At 60.6% G+C, this 19745-nt stretch overlaps 1 protein-coding gene across 2 annotated transcripts in view; it reads left to right on the top strand.

Annotated features, from left to right (window-relative positions):
• The window catches only part of Notch1 (notch receptor 1), a 43706-nt gene extending 25668 nt beyond the window's left edge, over positions 1–18038 (top strand). The window contains exons 13-34 of one of the 2 annotated variants that reach the window (XM_071601168.1): positions 337–529; positions 1016–1161; positions 1238–1351; positions 2801–2920; positions 3170–3322; positions 3744–3942; positions 4549–4750; positions 5207–5360; positions 5442–5626; positions 5961–6093; positions 6383–6640; positions 6731–6843; positions 7451–8022; positions 8163–8585; positions 9677–9825; positions 10503–10719; positions 10842–10929; positions 11018–11183; positions 11685–11980; positions 13172–13319; positions 13404–13501; positions 14945–18038. In XM_071601168.1, the coding sequence (XP_071457269.1) occupies positions 337–529; positions 1016–1161; positions 1238–1351; positions 2801–2920; positions 3170–3322; positions 3744–3942; positions 4549–4750; positions 5207–5360; positions 5442–5626; positions 5961–6093; positions 6383–6640; positions 6731–6843; positions 7451–8022; positions 8163–8585; positions 9677–9825; positions 10503–10719; positions 10842–10929; positions 11018–11183; positions 11685–11980; positions 13172–13319; positions 13404–13501; positions 14945–16423 (5606 nt within the window). In that variant the 3' untranslated portion in view covers positions 16424–18038. Of the gene's footprint in view, positions 1–336; positions 530–1015; positions 1162–1237; positions 1352–2800; positions 2921–3169; positions 3323–3713; positions 3943–4548; positions 4751–5206; positions 5361–5441; positions 5627–5960; positions 6094–6382; positions 6641–6730; positions 6844–7450; positions 8023–8162; positions 8586–9676; positions 9826–10502; positions 10720–10841; positions 10930–11017; positions 11184–11684; positions 11981–13171; positions 13320–13403; positions 13502–14944 lie in introns of both variants that reach the window. The other variant, XM_027941746.2, reaches the window with a different exon arrangement.
• Positions 18039–19745: the final 1707 nt, after the last annotated feature.

The following is a 19745-nucleotide window of genomic DNA, read 5'->3' as shown; positions in this document are numbered from 1 at the left end:
AGTGCTGGCCCTGCTGCGAGGGAGTGGCCAGTGCGTGGGCACGTTTGGCCTCTGCCACGCACCACCTATCCTCAAGCAGGTGCCTTGTCCACTCTGGCCTCAGGTTCTCATCAGAGGGGACAGCAGCAGTGTCTGTGTCAGGGGCCACAGGGAAGCTGGTGGGAGCAGGCCCTGAGCATGGGCCCTGCAGCTGCTGTCATGTCCAGCTGTCTCCTGCACCTGGGAGGCCAGAGGAGGCAGTGTCCCCACTTGGCTGAGGGAGTAACTGAGGCCCGGGGGTCTGCCCCCTGAGGCCCTGGCCCTGGGGAGCAGGAAGCTCACAGCTGCTGCCCACAGGGAGTATGTGCAACGTCAACATCGACGAGTGTGCGGCGAACCCCTGCCACAACGGGGGCACCTGTGAGGACGGCATCAACGGCTTCACCTGCCACTGCCCCGAGGGCTACCACGACCCCACCTGTCTGTCCGAGGTCAACGAGTGTAACAGCAGCCCCTGCGTCCATGGGGTCTGCCGGGACAGCCTCAATGGGTATGGCCCTGGACGCTGTGTGTACAGCACTGGCTGGGCAGGGCGGCAGATGGCCCTGGGGGGGCAGGGCTCAAGGGCAGATGTGACCCCAGAGCCCCAATGTGGGGCTTGGTCAGCCCCTGGTCTCCTGGTAGTCCTGGCTGTGTGTCCCCGAGGGCCATAGTGTCTGCTTGGAACACAGGCCTAAGGGGCCTCAAGACCCTCGTGTGTAGCTGCCGTGACACCTGGGGTGTCCATGCTGCTCTTGTAGCCAGACAGTAGTGGGCATCTCTAGTTGTGCATTCTGCACTGCAGAGGCCCTGCTGCACTGGTCGCTGGCAAGAGGGGACCCCTGCCGTGGTCTCAGCCCTATTTTAAAGGACTCGGAGAGTCCACCTGGTCAGACCCCCCTTCCGTTGGTTCGCAACTGTGGCAGGGCCAGGAGGACCAGAGCCCAGGCCGACGCTGCCCAGGCCAGGCCTGACCGGCAGCATGGTGGCTCTACAGGTACAAGTGTGACTGTGAGCCTGGGTGGAGTGGGACAAACTGTGATATCAACACCAACGAGTGCGAGTCCAACCCCTGTGTCAATGGCGGCACCTGCAAAGACATGACCAGCGGCTATGTGTGCACGTGCCGGGAAGGCTTCAGTGGTGGGTACCTGGCCGTCTCCTAGGGGTGAGGGTGGGCTGGCCAGGACAGACACACTGACTGCTGCCCACTCTGCAGGCCCCAACTGCCAGACCAACATCAACGAGTGTGCGTCCAACCCATGCCTGAACCAGGGCACCTGCATCGATGACGTCGCTGGGTACAAGTGCAACTGCCTACTGCCCTACACAGGTGAGGTGGGGCAGGCCTCAGTGCCAGCACTCCTGGGCCGGCGTCCACTCCTCAGCAGCATTCGGAAGACTCTGCTCCTTGCTGAGGGCCTGGCCCTAGGAATGGAGATGCCAGATGAGCAAATGCAGAGCCTGAAGGTCCAGTTTAAGTCTGTCCCAGGTGTGTCACATGACTCACCTCCCCAGAGGCGAGCACCAGGAGCCCGGCCTGGACCTTTCGCTACCAGGGCCTCGTCCTTCAGTCTGCATGGGCCTCTGGGGCCGGCGGCCCTCCCCCCGCATGCCGGGCCTGAGGGATTCCTTTGACGGCGGGTCTCTTTGTGTGAAGGGAACAAGGAGCTCTCTGTGCTGGCTGAGCAGAGGCAGGAGACATTTCCCTGGGTGTCTTAGCCCCTGCCTAGGCCTGGCCACGGGGATCATGGGAAATGGGCTCCCTGTAGCCGTGATGTGCAGCACATTCGACAGGAAGGTCCATAGTGGCAAGGGCCCTGTGGCTACCCCGGGGATGGGCAGAGGACACTGCCATGGGGACAGTTGGGCCCTAGGTGCCTTGGGAGGGCCTGCCTGGGATGGGTGGGGGTCCATGACTGTGTTCCCATGACACTCGGTGGCCTGCGGCCAGAAGAGTGTTTTCTTTGACAAGAGCCAGGGGCCTGGATTTTGTCACCCTGTCGGTCAGTGAGGAAACTCTGAGCAGCTGGTGCACCCTGTGTCCCTTCTGGACCTGCTGCTCTGGGGCTGGTGGGAGGAGCCCTCTGGGCTGACTTGCTTCCGGTCTGCCCTCTTCCTGCTTCCCTTTGTACAATTGTCGGAAACTCTGGCTAAGTTCCTGCCTGCCCAGGTCACTGTGGAAACCGATAGAGAGGCCTGGAAAGTCACACCAGCACCCGGACACGGTGGGAGACGAGGAAGATAACGCTTCCTCGCTCCTGGGAGGCCAGCCCCAGAGCCATAAACAGGAAGGCTGCTGGGGAAGCCGGGAGTCACAGGCTGAGGCCCTGGCTGCACCCAAGGCTCCCTGACAAGTAGGGTGTGCTTGAGATTGCAGGGGCTCTGTCCCCTTCCAGAGCACAGGTGCAGAGCCTGCCCCTCTGTTCAGCCCTCCTTGACCCAGAGCTTGGCAGCTCCAGGGCTTCTTGTCTCCAGAAGACAGGGGGGGCTGGGGCAGGTGCAGTGTCCCCACCAGGCTGTGGCCACCTCTCCTAGACTTCTCTAGTGGTAGGTGCTGTGTGGGGCTAGGCCCATGGGTCTGAGCGGGGGAGCGCCAGGTGAGCGTCTGCCTGGCTGGTCTGGGCATCTGGTCTGCATTCCACCTACTTTTCCCCAGGTTCAGGGTCGGGGCTCAGCAGGGACACACTCCCTGTGTGATCACTCCCTGTGGGACCCGTAGGTTCCCTTGCTGAGGTGCTGCAGGGCTGGGCTCCTGGGTCTCACCCGTGTCTCTCCCCAGGAGCCACATGTGAGGGGGTGCTGGCCCCGTGTGCCCCCAGCCCCTGCAGAAACAGCGGGGTGTGCAAGGAGTCGGAGGACTACGAGAGCTTTTTCTGCGTCTGCCCAGTGGGCTGGCAGGGTGAGGCTGGCTGTCCAGACTGGGGGGTGGGCAGGGAGGACCAGAGGAGCAGGTGCGCCATCTTAGGAGATGAGCTCTTGTCAGGGGGGCTCTAGAGCTGGCCTTGGAGGGCCCTTCCCATCCTGGGTTTCTGCAGGCTTCTCTGGCCAAGTCAGGGGACCGAGGACAGTCCTGAGGGCCTGGGACCAGCTGAGGTGAAGGCCTGGGCTGGAGCTTCGGCTGGCTGACAGCCTCTTCCACCCCCTGCAGGGCAGACCTGTGAGATTGATGTCAATGAGTGCGTGAAGAGCCCCTGCCGCAATGGCGCGTCCTGCCAGAACACCAACGGTAGCTACCGCTGCCTCTGCCAGGCAGGCTACACAGGGCGCAACTGCGAGAGTGACATCGATGACTGCCGGCCGAGTGAGTGGCCAGGCGGCACTCTGCATCTCTGGGATGGTCTCAGGCATCTCTCCCACCAGGCCCTCCCTGCTGCGGACTTGGTCCTCGGCAGGCCCCCAAGGTGCAGGCTCCTGGGCCTCCCCAGCCCAGCCTCATAGAAAGCTGGGATTTAGAGAAGCAGGGTCCTGCCTGGTGCCACTCTTGATTGGCTGAGTATGGAGGGGAGATCACCCCTCCTCCCTGCCCTGGAGCCTGAGGTCAGGGTACCCTCAGAAGGGCTGGACTCAGCCTGAGTCCAGGGGGCACCCAGCAGTTCACCTCCACCCCCCTCAGCCAGCCTGCCCGCAGGCCTAGTTGCCCTGCGCGTGGGTTGGTGCCCACCCTTCAGGCTGGCCCTCCTGTCCCCTCCCAGACCCTTGTCACAATGGTGGCTCCTGCACAGACGGCGTCAACACGGCCTTCTGCGACTGCCTGCCTGGCTTCCAGGGTGCCTTTTGTGAGGAGGACATCAACGAGTGCGCCAGCAACCCCTGCCACCACGGGGCCAACTGCACGGACTGTGTGGACAGCTACACCTGCACCTGCCCCGTGGGCTTCAATGGCATCCACTGTGAGAACAACACGCCCGACTGCACAGAGAGGTGTGTGCCTGCCGCCAGGGTGGCCCTGTCTGTGGCCTCTCCAGCCCCTGCCGTGGGGCCTGGCCTGGGGTGGGCCGGGGAAGTGCCGTGGAGGCGCAGTGTCTGGTAGCCCAGCACACTGGCAGCTGTCTGCCCAGGACGAGGGGCACTCAGCTCTAATGGACTCGAGTCCAGTCTTTTTCTTTGTAGTGCTGGGACTTGAACCCGGGGCCCCACTCAGGCTCATAAACACTACCACTGAGCTGTGACCCCAGCTCCAATACTGTGTTCTCTTCAGAGGGTCATCGTGACCTCCTGTGACTTAGTCAGGAACCCTCATAGTTTATCCAGAAGAACTGGGCTGACTCCTGTCCAACAAGAATGTCAGAACCATCTCGATTCCCTTTGGCCTTGGTTGCCAGGAAGCCCAGTCCCTGGTCTGTGACATGATAGTTTCCCATGTTAGATGCAGACTGATTTCTGTTACTTTAGCCACCACGTACCTGTGTGTGCTGTAAGGTGTCTCAGCACGCGTCGTAGAAAAGGCACAGGAAGGAAGGGAGCTGCTTGTGGGTGGCCCCTTCTCGGTGGGGACCTGCTGCGTGCTCACCTCCCCACCTCCCTCAGCTCCTGCTTCAACGGCGGCACTTGTGTGGACGGCATCAATGCCTTCACCTGCCTGTGCCCTCCCGGCTTCACGGGCAGCTACTGTCAGCATGACATTAACGAGTGTGATTCACGGCCCTGCCTGCACGGTGGCACCTGCCAGGACAGCTACGGCACCTACAAGTGCACCTGCCCGCAGGGCTACACTGGCCTCAACTGCCAGGTGAGTGGGGGGGAGGGGACGCCAGGCATGGGGCTTGCACTGCCAGTGGGAGGCCCTTTCCACATCCCATAGGGTCCTTGGAGCCGGGGTGGAATGAGATGATCTGGAGGCCAACCTTGTGCTCTCTGGCCCAACCTTGTGCTCTGTGGGCCTCAGCCTTGAGTGTCCAATACTCATTTTCATGGACCACTCATTACCTGCAGCTCTGGGGCCTTGAGAGCAAGACAGACTGGCCCCAGTGCCAGGCTGCTCCCAGGGCAGGTGGGGAAAGTCCCAGTCCTCTTGGCTGCCTGCACCCTGTGGAATGGGGTCACAGCTCCCCTCAGCGCGGGGTCCTTTGGCTGAAGTGATTGCTGGCAGGGCTGGGGGAGTGGCAGGATAGAGCCCTAATCAGAGCTGGTGTTGTGGGCGGGCGGGAGGGGGGGTGGTGAGCATGCTGACCCCGCCTGCCCCCAGGACCTCGTGCGCTGGTGTGATTCCTCTCCCTGCAAGAATGGAGGCAAGTGCTGGCAGACCAATACCCTGTATCGCTGTGAGTGCCGCAGTGGCTGGACTGGTCTCTACTGTGACGTGCCCAGTGTCTCCTGTGAGGTGGCCGCACAGCAGCGAGGTAACCAGCAGGCCCTGGGTGGTCCCCGCAGTCCTGAGGGAGGAGCTGCCTCACCTCACTCCCGCCTACCACCCCCTGCAGGGGTCAAGGTCTCCCACCTGTGCCAGCACGGAGGACTGTGCGTGGATGCAGGCAACACCCACCACTGCCGCTGCCAGGCGGGGTACACCGGCAGCTACTGTGAGGACGAGGTGGACGAGTGCTCGCCCAGCCCCTGCCAGAACGGGGCCACCTGCACCGACTACCTGGGTGGTTACTCCTGCAAGGTGACAGTCGGGCCAGGAGCCATATGTGGGCTCAGCAGAGGAGGAGGAGGGAGAATGTGCTGGGTGGTGGGTCGGGTGTCCCTGCCCCCCGCCCCATTGTGCCTGGGCTCAGCTAGCACCTCCCTGAGGCCCTCCTGTCTAGCCTATGAGACCTGGCCTCATCCCACCTTCAGCAAAGCCTCCTGCTTACGAGATCCCCGCATGGTCCTGAGGTCCCTGAGGCTTCCCTGCTCAGGAGGGCAGCTTGATTGCTGTCAGCCTACACGGCGGGGTGGGGAGCACCAAGCTGAGCCCCCCTCGAGCTGCCTCCCCGCCCCTATTCTTCTCCCTGCAGTGCATGGCCGGCTACCACGGGGCCAACTGCTCTGAGGAGATCAACGAGTGCCTGTCCCACCCCTGCCAGAACGGGGGCACCTGCATCGACCTCACTAACACCTACAAGTGCTCCTGCCCCCGGGGAACACAGGGTAAGGCTGCACCCCGGGGCGGGGGCCAGGGTTCTCACCAGGGGAGAGTTGGGCTGGTGTGTCCTGCCACCAGCACATGACTCCACTCTGCCTTGTGGGCCTGGGTGGGTGCAGAGCTGGCAGGAAGGGACCCAGAAGGGTGTCCCAGCAGGAAGTGTGGGGTCCGACCTCTGCTGTCCCGTCATGCCTTTCCTGAGCACCCTGGTGGTCCAGTACTGACCACCTGCTGCATCAGGACAGACAGGCCGGGCAGCCCGGTGGCCCCAGCCCTGATCACTGCACCCTACAGGTGTGCACTGTGAGATCAATGTGGACGACTGCAGCCCCCCTCTAGACCCTGCCTCCCGGAGCCCCAGGTGCTTCAACAATGGCACCTGCGTCGACCAGGTGGGTGGCTACAGCTGCACCTGTCCACCCGGCTTTGTGGGTGAGCGGTGTGAGGGCGACGTCAACGAGTGCCTGTCCAACCCCTGTGATGCACGTGGCACCCAGAACTGCGTGCAGCGTGTCAACGACTTCCACTGCGAGTGCCGCCCCGGCCACACTGGTAGGTCTGGGGGCTGGGTGTGGCATGGGGCGGGGCAGCAGGGGCCAGAGGGTGGGGCGGGGCTAACCCTCATACTCCTCTCATCCCCAGGGCGTCGCTGTGAGTCTGTCATCAATGGATGCAAGGGTAAGCCCTGCAAGAATGGGGGCACTTGCAATGTGGCATCCAACACTGCCCGCGGGTTCATCTGCAAGTGCCCAGCGGTAGGTATAGCCACACAGTGAACTGGAGGCCGGCCTGCCCTCCGGCCAGGCAGCCCTGAAGCAGCCTCTGGCAGGCCTCCCTCACTCAGCAGGGCCTCAGGGTGGAGCTGGGCCCATTGTGGTTCCACAGAGCTCACTAGTTGCATTTTTGTTTGGCAGTGCTGGGGCTGAATCCAGGGCCGAGGCCAGTGCTCTGCCGCAGGGCCACAGCCTCCAGCCCTCATTCGTCGGATTCTCGTAACTTTACTTTGGGAGCAGCTTTAGCTTTACAGGTTGTAGGTCAGAGTGCAGAGCTGGCCCTCCCTGCCCTCAGCACCTTGCACAGCCGCCCAGCACTATTGCTGGTCACTGACTCAGGTCTACAGGTAGCTCCAGGGTTGCCCTGGGTATTAGGCTGTGTATAATGACACACATCTGCCAGCACTGTGTCACATGCATTTCCTGGGGTTCCACCTCCCTGTCACCCCCTCTCCCTCCCACACCAGCGACCCCTGACCTTCTCCCTGAGAAGTGTGCTTTTGGGGCTTTGATGCTGGGCAGGGCCACGACCCCGCTTGCAGGTAGGGGATGCGGCTGGCCCTGACCCCTGCATTACCTCTTTCCTCAGGGCTTCGAGGGCGCCACCTGCGAGAATGACGCCCGCACCTGTGGCACGCTGCGCTGCCTCCATGGGGGCACATGCATCTCTGGCCCACGCAGCCCCACCTGCCTGTGCCTGGCGCCCTTCACGGGCCCCGAGTGCCAGTTCCCAGCCAGCAGCCCCTGCTTGAGCGGCAACCCCTGCTACAACCAGGGCAGCTGTGAGCCCACATCCGAGAGCCCCTTCTACCGCTGCCTGTGCCCCCCCAAGTTCAACGGGCTCCTGTGCCACATCCTAGACTACAGCTTTGGGGGTGGTGCTGGGCGTGACATCCCCCCGCCGCAGATCGAGGAGGCCTGCGAGCTGCCGGAGTGCCAGGCTGATGCGGGCAACAAGGTCTGCAGCCTGCAGTGTAACAACCATGCCTGTGGCTGGGACGGGGGCGACTGCTCCCTCAACTTCAACGACCCCTGGAAGAACTGCACGCAGTCCCTGCAGTGCTGGAAGTACTTCAGCGACGGCCGCTGCGACAGCCAGTGCAACTCGGCCGGCTGCCTCTTCGACGGCTTCGACTGCCAGCACGCAGAAGGCCAGTGCAAGTAAGACGGGGCCTCCCCGGGGTCGGGGACAGTGCAGGGCAGCGGGAGGAAGGACACAGGCCAGCACTGGAGGTGGTGGGTGGCTGGGAGACACAGGGGGACCCCACTGGGGAGGTGGCCTGAGCACCCTGTGCCTGCAGCCCCCTGTATGACCAGTACTGCAAGGACCACTTCAGCGACGGGCACTGCGACCAGGGCTGCAACAGCGCCGAGTGCGAGTGGGATGGGCTCGACTGCGCGGAGCACGTCCCCGAGCGGCTGGCCGCCGGCACATTGGTGCTGGTGGTGCTGCTGCCGCCCCAGCAACTGCGCAACCACTCTCTGCACTTCCTGCGGGAGCTCAGCCGTGTGCTGCACACCAACGTGGTCTTCAAGAGGGATGCGCAGGGCCACCAGATGATCTTCCCCTACTACGGCCACGAGGAGGAGCTGCGCAAACACCCCATCAAGCGTGCCGCGGGCTGGGCGGCACCTGGTTCCCTGCTGGGCCAGGCCACTGCCTCCCTGCTGCCCGGCAGCAGCAGGCGCCAGCGCAGGGAGCTGGACCCCATGGACATCCGGGGGTGAGTGAGCCCTGGTCCACGTGGTCTGTTCCCTAGTACCTCCCTGTCCTCCATCCAGTTCCACCTGCTCGCATCAGCTGCCCCGGGGCAGGCAGTACCACCCCCTTGGTGATAAAAGTGGGCGGGCCTGAGTGTCTAGGGCCTGTGCAGCCAGGGAGCAGAGGTGGCGTGACTGACAAGGCCCTTGCCTCTATGGCCACATCTCCCCCAGCACCCCCACCCTCCCTGGTGCCTTCAGCTTCACGCCTTTGCCCAGATGGTGGGCCTGGGGTTCAGATGTGCACCAGGATTGGGGACTGAGCTGACTGAAGCTCCAGGGTCCCCCGGGGGGCTGGCACACCTACGCTGGACAAGACCCAGATGTCATTGGGGCCCTTTTTCTAGCCTGAAAAGAGTCAGGGCTGGGAGCTTGGGCAGGCGTGCTGTGACTGGGCCCTGAAGGCTGAGGAGCTGAGCACTATGGGAGGGCATAGGCTTGTGGACACTGCAGCCACCTTGGGGGTCCAGAAGCACTAGCTGAGCAAGTCCATCACCCACGTCCTACGCCTAGGGGTGCCACTCTCCTGCCATCATCTCCTGCTTGACCCTGGACCAGGGTGGTGGCACCTTGGTGTGCCCAACCCCAAGCTTCATGGTCCTTTTGCTGGTGGGAGACAGCCAGGAAGGCCAGACGCACATCACACAGAGGCGTGTTAGGGTCCTAGTGTCCAGGCTGGGCGTGGCCCTGCCCTTGTCAGGTTCTGAACCCGCCCCCCTGCCCCCCACTCCGCATCCCTGTACTCTGCAGTGCCTGGACGCAGCTCCTAGGAGGGGCGTGGACTCCTGAATAAGGGAATTGGGTGCTCATGGCACAGAGGGAGCCCCAGGGGCTGTGGGGGCGCTGGGAGAGTGCACTGAGGGGCTCCGTAATGAGTGCCTGTGTGTGCCTGTGTCCTGTATGGGGTCACTGGACGGGCTGCTCACTTCCGGGTTGCTGCTGTCAGACTGCCTCTTCTGTCAGGATGGCAGTGAGGGGCCAGGGCTGACCCTGGGCAGTGTGCTGGGTGGGCGCTGGTGGCGGGTTCTGGTCCCAGCCTGGCGGTGTGTCCCAGGTCTATCGTCTACCTGGAGATCGACAACCGGCAGTGCATGCAGTCCTCCTCCCAGTGCTTCCAGAGTGCCACCGATGTGGCTGCCTTCCTGGGGGCGCTGGCCTCACTGGGCAGCCTCAATATCCCCTACAAGATCGATGCGGTGCAGAGTGAGTGTGGCCCCCGCCCAAGCCAACGGGAACAGGTTGCCTACTGGGGAGGGTCCCCTGGGAGAAGCCAGAGCTGCCCATCCCCCTGTCCCCCACCCTAGTGGCCTGCTCCCCATGCCACCCGTGGGCGTGTCCTGCCATCTGAAGTGCAGGAGAGAATTCTCTGGATGGCCCGCCTTCCCTACCCTTGGCGACAGCTGTTGGAGGAGCTGCCAGGGGATGAGCCAACCCAGTGGAAAGTGGGAGCCTTTCTCTCCCCACCCCTCCTCCTGTTTTTTCTTTGTTGGGTATTATTTCAAAATCATTACAGCTTTTTTTTTTTTTAAAGAGAGAGAGAGGGAGCGAGTGAAGAATTGATCAGTGTCATGTGAAGTGTTGAAGTTTGTATCTTGAAAATCCCCCTAAATCCTTTGTCTTAACAGCTCAATGCGAGTGCGGCGATTTGAAGTTGGTTAATCCTTCTCCCTGAAAGGGGAAAAAGTGAAAGCCGTCTCCAGACGGAGTCGGCTGGTGCAGGAGAGAATTTAGCAATAGTTTGCAATTCTGATTAATCGCGTAGAAAATGACCTTATTTTGGGGGGCGGGATGGTGGAGAGCAGGTGAGCAGGCTCCCGGCCACTGGCCCACTGCATAGCCACGCTGACGTCCGGGCGCCTGCCCGCGGCCCCTGCCCGCAGGTGAGACTGTGGAGCCGCCGCCGCCTGCTCAGCTGCACCTCATGTATGTGGCCGCGGCCGCCTTCGTGCTGCTCTTCTTCGTGGGCTGCGGGGTCCTGCTGTCCCGCAAGCGCCGGCGGCAGCATGGCCAGCTCTGGTTCCCCGAGGGCTTCAAGGTGTCCGAGGCCAGCAAGAAGAAGCGGCGGGAGCCCCTTGGCGAGGACTCCGTGGGCCTCAAGTGAGTGGAGGCAGCCTGCCTCTGGGGGTGGGCAGACAGGCGTCCTCTGGGGGCTCTGCTTGAGCCATGGCCGCAGGCGGCTCCCTGGGAGCCCGCTCAGTCTCGCCTTCCACCCCACCCAGGCCTCTGAAGAACGCCTCGGACGGCGCCCTCATGGACGAGAGCCAGAACGAGTGGGGGGATGAGGGCCTGGAGACCAAGAAGTTCCGGGTGAGTCCAGTGGGTCCAGGCCTCCCCGGTGGCTGGCTAACTCTAGGGCCGACCTGAGGGTGTGGCTCTCTGCTCCTCCTCAACTTAGTTCGAGGAACCTGTGGTTCTTCCTGACCTGGATGACCAGACAGACCACCGACAGTGGACCCAGCAGCACCTGGATGCTGCAGACCTACGCATGTCCGCCATGGCACCCACACCACCCCAGGGAGAGGTCGATGCCGACTGCATGGATGTCAATGTCCGTGGGCCCGGTAAGGCCACCTGAGCCCTGGCCCTGGGGCTAGGTGTGGGATGTGGGAGATGGAGCTCCAACCAGGGCCCCCGCAGCCTGCCGGCCCGCCCTCAGCCACTGCTCCCCTCCCAGCGCCCACGCTGGGAGGCCATGGGAGGGTGGGATCCTTCCTTGAACCGGCCACCCTGAGCCCTCCCAACCATTGCTTCCTGTGAGACATCCAGAGTCCAGGTTCTAACTGCAGACTTGTCTTTTTCCGGGGGGTTTGGTGAGGGGTCTTGGACAGGTCAGGGAGCAGCACCGTGTCCCCACCGCTTACCAGCAAGTTGGCAGTGGGGCTTGCGCTGTGTCCTTAAGGAGCACAGGGTAGCTTCTGCAGTGCCCTGGCTGCCCCCGTGGCATGGCTGTGTGTGCAGGGCCATGGTGCACTGGTCAGCATGTCCACAAGGCTGCCCCTTGAACTCGGGGCTGAGGCTGGCCATGCAGGACTGAACCCCGGCCCTCTCTGCCCTCAATACAGATGGCTTCACCCCGCTCATGATCGCCTCCTGCAGTGGAGGCGGCCTGGAGACAGGCAACAGTGAGGAGGAGGAGGACGCCCCAGCCGTCATCTCCGACTTCATCTACCAGGGCGCCAGCCTGCACAACCAGACCGACCGCACAGGCGAGACTGCCCTGCACCTGGCTGCCCGTTACTCGCGCTCCGATGCTGCCAAGCGCCTGCTGGAGGCCAGTGCAGACGCCAACATCCAGGACAACATGGGGCGCACCCCACTGCATGCGGCTGTTTCTGCTGATGCACAGGGCGTCTTCCAGGTAGGCAGCAGCTGTTCCTGTGCTGCCTCAGGGCTGCCACAGCTAGGCCCAGGGGGCCCTGGGAGCCCTGATCTGGCTGTAGCTGAAGCAGTCAGCTGGAATCTCCCACAGGCTGTGAGCACCCCAGGAGGCGTGCTCAGGGAGAGCACCAAACCCCACTCTGTGCTGTGTGGGAAGCTGCCAGTGGTGCCCAGCTAGAGGCCTGGGGGCTGCAGGTGTGGAAGGGCCTCCCTACCCCCACCCAAGACAGCCTGGGCTCAGGGTCAGGGTAGGCTCAAGGTCCTAGTCCCAGTGCTGCTGCCCTCCTCACCCTGCCCTTCTCTTACAGCCATGGCCGCAGGCGCAGCCCCTGGTGGTGAGAAGAGAGCTTAGAGGCTATGCTGGCCCAGTTACCCTCTGTCCTTGCCAGGGAGCCTAGGGCAAGGGTGGGTTTAGGGTCTTTTGGGAGCACACCCCCACAGAGGCTTCCTGCAGGCTGCCATCTGCTACCCATCCCCTGGTTGGAACCTGGAGCAACTCAGATGGGGCATAAGCCAGGCATCTTCATGAAACTTGCCGCTCGATGATCTCTTAACTCAAATGAAAATAAGGAATTGAGATTAGCCTTAAGAGGAAAATGGAAGGAAGCCCAGGGGCAGGTCCCGACCATGCCCAGCGTGTGCCTCTCCAAGTGGCCCCTCTGCAGGCAGAGACTGGGACTCTCAGGAGCACTGCTGGGGCCTACGCAGTGGGGCAGGTTGCTTAGCCCTGTCCACTCACCAGTAGATGGGGACCACCCTTCCTGCCTGTGAGTCTGGGCAAGGTGGTGTTTTGAGGGCTGCCCACCCTACCACTGGGGGTCTAGACAAACACAGCCTGGCTCAGTGGTTCTGAATATGGTAGAGGATGTGAGCCAGAGTTCATGAACCTCTGCACCCCTGTGGCTGGGCAAGACCAGGACCCCTCTATTTTGGGGCATGGAAGGATTAAACGAGGCTATACGTGGTTGTGGTGAGCGCCTGTGTCGCTGAGGGGCTCAGTCTACCTCAAGTACAGCTTCACACTGTCCCATGGTTCTAGGACCATTCGGGTCCAGGGGTGGCCTTGTTGACTCTGGGAGGGTAGCTGGCCCTGGTCTAGGCATCAGTCCCTAGCCAGAGACATCAGGCTCATGTTTGTGATGCCCCTGCTTGAATCCTCCCTTGTGTCCAGATCCTGATCCGGAACCGAGCCACAGACCTGGACGCCCGCATGCATGACGGCACCACTCCCTTGATCCTAGCTGCCCGCCTGGCTGTGGAGGGCATGCTGGAGGATCTCATCAACTCTCACGCGGACGTCAACGCCGTGGATGACCTGGGTAGGCCAGGCTGTAGCCCAGCTGCCTGGACAGGGCAGGGCCGCTGCCTAGGCTGCTCCTGACTCTCTCTGTCTGCTCCCCCAGGCAAGTCGGCCCTGCACTGGGCTGCTGCTGTGAACAACGTGGATGCCGCCATTGTGCTCCTAAAGAATGGGGCCAACAAGGACATGCAGAACAACAAGGTGAGGCGAGAGCTGGTCTCAGGACTGTGGTGGGAACTCCTGGCACAGGCGCACAACCGCCCAGCAGGAGCCAGCACGTGGCTACTCTCCTGACTTCCTCCCAAGTCGGGGTGGAGCTGCAGCAAACTAGGGGGTCCTGCCCTGCATGGGGGAGGTGCTGCTATGAGCCTCTGTCAGCGCTACCTGGGCCTCACCTCTGCTGTCATGGAGGCATGGTGACACCAGTGCAGCTGAGGGGTTGAGGTGGGTGGCTCTGTGCCTGGCCAGGCTTCTAGGTGCAGAGGTGACCCCACCCACTGCCCTGAGACTGGGGAGACGGTGCTGCGCAGGCCTGGCTTTTCCTCTCTGCTGCAGCCCAACTGTCTCCCAGGACTCTTCAGTTGTCTGCTGACTGTGTTTGGGTTCCTCTGGGCCCTTGGGCATAAAGGGCAGAGCCTCTGCCTCCTGTGCCCTGACTCCAGGTGACCCCAGCTACATCTCAAGCCAGGGCTTCTCTTGGGTGAGGGAGTCACAGCAGGCGTCAGGCACCAGGGAATGCTTCAGGCCCAGGTGCTCCCAGTCCAGGGCTGGTAGCATGATCTGGTCTGTCCCATGGGAGGAACAGAACCCCAGAGACTGAGGGACTGGCTGCTGGGCACCAGGCCTTGGGCCCCTTTTCACTCCCTGCACAGCAGCCTCTCAGGCAAATGGCTCATCCACTGGGCAGAGTAGGCTAGGAAAGGGCTGAGATGCCAGGGCTGACAGAGGAAGCTCCTTACCTAGGCCACGGATGCACTTCAGGGACCCCAAGCCAATCACTGCAGTATTTCACATCTGCAGATTTAAAGGAGGGAGACCGGGCCCACAGTTTATTAGATTTTTAGTGGGGTTGTGACCCCACTGTGCAGATGAAGGCCTACATACTTAGGAGTAGAGGACCCCACAGACCCTCTCTGGGTGGGTGCCAGATGACATGTCATCTAAGGTTTTAGAAAAGAATCAGTGTGGGGAGCCACTCTGAATGACCCACGACTTCCATCCTGAAGCAAGAGGCTCTGGCCGATCACTACATTTTGTGGTGACTTGGGCGTTGTCCCAGCCCAGGAAGTAGAAGGCGTGTCTTCAGGAGCTACGCTCACCTATTCCTTTCTGATACTACCCCTTTGTCCTGTTTGGGATAGAATGTTCCATAGAAATGCCCTTTGTGTGTCCCCTTCTCTTGCTCTGCCTTTGGGTGGGCCTCCCTGGATATCAGTCAACCTGCTGACAGCAGACACAAAGCCCCCTGACACCTGACCCCTTGCCTCATTTGAATGGCTTCTCCCCAATAAAAGGGTCAGCAATCAGGGCAGGTCATGGTATGGTGCTGGCAGGAGTGGGGTCTGCATGGGCTCCCAACCCCTGGGATGTGCAAGTGGCCATCCACATCAGCCAGCCCCTCACCTGCCTTCTGCATGTCCCCAGGAAGAGACGCCTTTGTTCCTGGCCGCCCGGGAGGGCAGCTATGAGACCGCCAAGGTGCTGCTGGACCACTTTGCTAACCGGGACATCACCGACCACATGGACCGCCTGCCTCGGGACATCGCACAGGAGCGCATGCACCATGACATCGTGCGGCTGCTGGATGAACACAACCTGGTGCGCAGCCCCCAGCTACACGGGGCCGCCCTGGGCAGCACACCCCGCCTGTCGCCCACCCTCTGCTCGCCCAGTGGCTACCTGGGCAACCTCAAGCCCAGTGTGCAGGGCAAGAAGGCCCGAAAACCTAGCACCAAAGGCCCAGCCTGTGGCAGCAAGGAGGCCAGGGACCTCAAGGCACGCAGGAAGAAGTCCCAGGACGGCAAGGGCTGCCTGCTGGACAGCTCCAGCATGCTGTCGCCAGTGGACTCCCTCGAGTCACCGCATGGCTACCTGTCGGACGTGGCCTCGCCACCCCTCCTGCCCTCCCCCTTCCAGCAATCTCCATCCATGCCGCTTAACCACCTGCCCGGCATGCCTGATGCCCACCTGGGCATCAGCCATCTGAATGTGGCGGCCAAGCCTGAGATGGCAGCGCTGGGTGGGGGCAGCCGGCTGGCCTTTGAGCCTGGCCCCCCACGGCTCTCCCACTTGCCTGTGGCCTCCAGCACTGGCACGATCCTGGGTGCCAGCAGCACAGGGGCTGTGAATTTCACTGTGGGCGGGGCTGCAGGCTTGAATGGCCAATGTGAGTGGCTCTCCCGGCTGCAGAGTGGCATGGTGCCCAGCCAGTACAACCCGCTGAGAGGGGCGGTGGCACCCGGCACGCTGAGCACACAGGCCCCCGCTCTCCAGCACACCATGATGGGCTCACTGCCCGGCAGTCTCTCTGCCAGCGCACTGTCCCAGATGATGAGCTATCAGGGCCTGCCCAGTGCACGGCATGCCACCCAGCCTCACCTGGTGCAGCCCCAGCAGGTGCCGCAGCAAAACTTGCAGATGCAGCAACAGAACCTGCAGATGCCAGACATGCAGCAACCCCAGAGCCTGCAGCCACCTGCACAGCCACACCTGGGTGTGGGCACAGCAGCCAGTGGCCACCTGGGTCGGAGCCTCCTGGGAGGGGAGCCGAGCCAGGATGTGCAGCCATTGGGCCCCAGCAACCTGACGGTGCACACCATCCTGCCCCAGGAGAGCCAGGCCTTGCCCACCTCACTGCCATCCTCACTGGTCCCGCCCATGACCACTACCCAGTTCCTGACCCCACCCTCCCAGCACAGCTACTCCTCCTCGCCTGTGGACAATACCCCCAGCCACCAGCTGCAGGTGCCCGAGCATCCCTTCCTCACCCCGTCCCCAGAGTCCCCTGATCAGTGGTCCAGCTCGTCGCCACATTCCAACATCTCTGATTGGTCCGAGGGCATCTCCAGCCCGCCCACCACCATGCAATCCCAGGTCACCCACATTCCAGAGGCGTTCAAGTAAACAGCCGCGCCCACGGGACCCCAGCTTCCTTTCCCAAGCCCTGCCGGGTGTGTCCAGTGCTCCAGGATGCTGGGGCCAACCAAAGGAGCCTTTAAAAAAAAATGTTTTTATACAAAATAAGAACAAGAATTTCATTTTTTTTAGTATTTATTTATGTACTTTTATTTTACACAGAAACACTGCCTTTTTATTTATATGTACTGTTTTCTATGGCACCAGGTAAAAACTTTTGTGTTCCAAGGAAATAAACTAGTTCTTAGAGACATGATTTTCCTACTTAGGGTAAAGATCCTTACATGTTTGTAAAATATAAGCAAAGATTCATGATTTATAAGTGCCATTTATTTATTGATTTCTTTTCAAATTCCAAAAAGAATGCTGGAGGAAGGAGGTTGGAACTGCGCTGTCCAGAGTCCTCAGGGTACCCGGCCTTTCCTAGGGGCCCACCAGCCCTGCCCTCCCCCTCCCAGTGTCCCCTGTGTCTGGTGAGAAATTGGGTCTAGAGGGAACTAAGGCAGGACCTTGGCGCCTTGGGCATGTGGGCTAATCTGTATCTGAAACAAGAAAGTTAAGTAAATGATGTGGTCCACTGTCTTGGTATTTTTAGTGATGGGTCTAAACACGCTTTGAAAGCTGTGGTCCCGGGAATCCTTCCCTGGTATCAGTCGTGAATCTTTGTTCAGGGTCAGTGTTCCTAGTAGTCACTGGTCTTGCAAGTTCCGATTCCCACCAGCCCCTTCCTGACATTGAGGTGTCACATGGAGCAGCCGTCCACCTGTGGAGCGTGGTGCCCACTGGAGGCCACGTGGAGGGGTCCTACCCTCTTCTGGGGAAGGACACTGCATGGGCCATTCTGATAGGGCCCCAGTCCCTTACCTTGAGCAGCATGATCCACTTTCAGCAGAGGACAGACTCCACTGCTGAAGGCTCCCGTGTCTGGAGACTTCCAGAGGGCTGGTGTCCACCAGTTCTCTCCCAGCATCCCCGTCTGCCATGGGTAGGCAATCTGTGTCCAGCCCTGGGGGTGTCTGGAGGGCCAGGTAGAGCCTGCTCTGGGGCACTCCCCCGGTTCAGGGGGACGTTGTCCAGGGGAGCAGCAGATCCTTACAGTATGGAGTATACGCCTGTGGCAGAGTAATGTCTGTAAATATGTTTTTAAAGATGGATTTTGTTTAAAAAATCTAATGGAACAAGTCTGTTTTGTGTCAGATGATGAGGGATGTCAGAATGTGGCCCAGGCCACATGACCTGCAGCTGCCGGAACCGTAGCTCCTAAGAGCACAACCCAGGGATGGCCCTGGGTCGCCCCCAGCCCCTGCCCATTTCCCGAGTGTGTGGGGGCTTGCCCATGGCAGGTGCCTACCTCCTCAGGGCGCTCCTTTGGCTTTTTGGAGGACAGTGTTGTACCATCCGTAGTGGGCATGACCAGACACGCCCTAAGATGTTGATTCTTACTGTTTTATAAAATAGAGTGTAGTTTACAGAAAAAGGAAACTTTGAAAAAGTTATCTACATGCAGAACTGTAGATGATGGAAATTATGTATTTTTTTTCATCTTTTGTTAACCGATTTGCAATAAAAATGATGACCATTAGGTCATCCAGATTTTGCTAAACTTGGTGTCATCTGACTCGCTTTCTTGGGGCTGTCCTGCTTGGAGATAGCCAGGAGTCTTTGGGTCTTTCTGACAGGAGAGTCCAGTCATGGCCCACAGGGGAACTGGGGACCACACCATCTGTAGACCCCATGGGTGTCAGCCCCCGCCGAGGCCAGGTGCTGGTGGAGGTGGGGACCTGGCTGCCAGCAAGGCATAGGTAGCCTGTTGGAGGGAACACCCTGGGCAGGAGTCCCCACCAGCTCTTCCGTCACCTTGTCCATCCTGGGGACAGTCCAGGGAGTCCTGCGGCAGGTAGGGGGGATGTGAGGAGGGGTCTTATGGCCCCAGTGAGGACTGTAGCCCCAAGGAAGACCCATGGAAGCCACAGCATGTCTGCGTGGGCGGTGTGGATATGGCCTGTGAGTCTGGAAAGCCCTGTGGGACCAGAAGGGGTGTGCTGGTGGGCAGTAGGGGCAGCATGTCAGGTACCCAGGGGTGCAGCGCCCAGCACAGTGCAAGCTCACTTCTGCCCTTATTTATTGATTTCTTTTCAAATTCCAGAAAGAATGCTGGAGAAGGGAAGGTTAAACTGCACTGGCCCACACCTTGAGGGAGTCACAGACCAAAGCTACGTTCCCTCTTAGACTGCCAAGTGCTGCCCATCCTGGGCCTGGCTCTCAGAGAACAAGCGTGAGCCCAAGGTTTCCCCACCATGTTGGGATGCCCTGTCCCTTCTGGGCACTGTGCTGCCCACCAGAAGAGTGAGAGTGGGAGGTTCTTGGAAGGGGTGCCACATTCAGAATTGTGGCAAGTGGTCTGATTCTCATTTTCCAGAGGGAGGACTCAGCCTGAACTCTGCCCAAAGAATTCCCAGGACCCAGACCCAGAAATTCCACTTCTTGGCGTGTGCTCTCTGCAGCTGTGTCCACACCAGCACAGACAGCTAGGTGTCTAGTGTCAGTTAAGGGATGCAAACAGCATGTAGTCTGTCCTTGCTGTGCTGGGAAATCCTTGGTGTCAATTTGGCTGGGCCATTTGGCATACATTCCAAGTGTGTCCCTGAAGGTATGTCTGAGGGTGACTGATGTTTACATTTGTAGAGGAGGAAAAACAGGGCCCTCCCCAATGTGGGTGGGCTTCATCCAATCAGCTAAAGGCATGAGTAGATCAAAGGCAGAGTAAGAAGCTGAGCACCAGCTGCTGAGCCACACCGCTCTCTTCCCACAGACTCCAGACTCCTGCCAGCTTTGGACTGAAAGCCATCGCAGCACCTTTCCCAGGCCTCTGACTTGCTGAGGACAGCTCTTGGGACTTGTCAGCATGCATCAGTTCCTATGAGCAATCTCTTTCCCTCTGTGTGTACATCCCATGGCTCTGTTCTCTGGACAACCAAACCAATAAAAATACAGTGGAATATCATCTAACCATAAAAAGGGAAGAAGCTCTGACGCCTGCTACAACATGGATGAAACCTGAGACACTGTGGCTAGTGAAGGGAGCTGTGAAAAAGACCACCTGATGGGGGATTTCACTTATGAGACAAAGCAGCTCCCACGGTGGAGGAGCGGGAGGGACTGCTTGATAGCTCTTGTCTGGCTTTGGGGTGACAGGAGGCTGTGGTGGAGGGGGTGGTACAGCGCCTCGACTGCGCAGCACGGTTCACCTTACGTTCTGTGGGTCTCCCCACAAAACAATATTTTTTTACTCATTTTTGTAGCACAAGGC

Source organism: Marmota flaviventris, chromosome 13 (assembly GCF_047511675.1).
Source record: "Marmota flaviventris isolate mMarFla1 chromosome 13, mMarFla1.hap1, whole genome shotgun sequence".
In the NCBI taxonomy this organism is placed as follows: domain Eukaryota; kingdom Metazoa; phylum Chordata; class Mammalia; order Rodentia; family Sciuridae; genus Marmota; species Marmota flaviventris.
The sequence above is the reverse complement of the archived record's forward strand: the minus strand, read 5'-3'. Positions and strand labels throughout refer to the sequence as shown.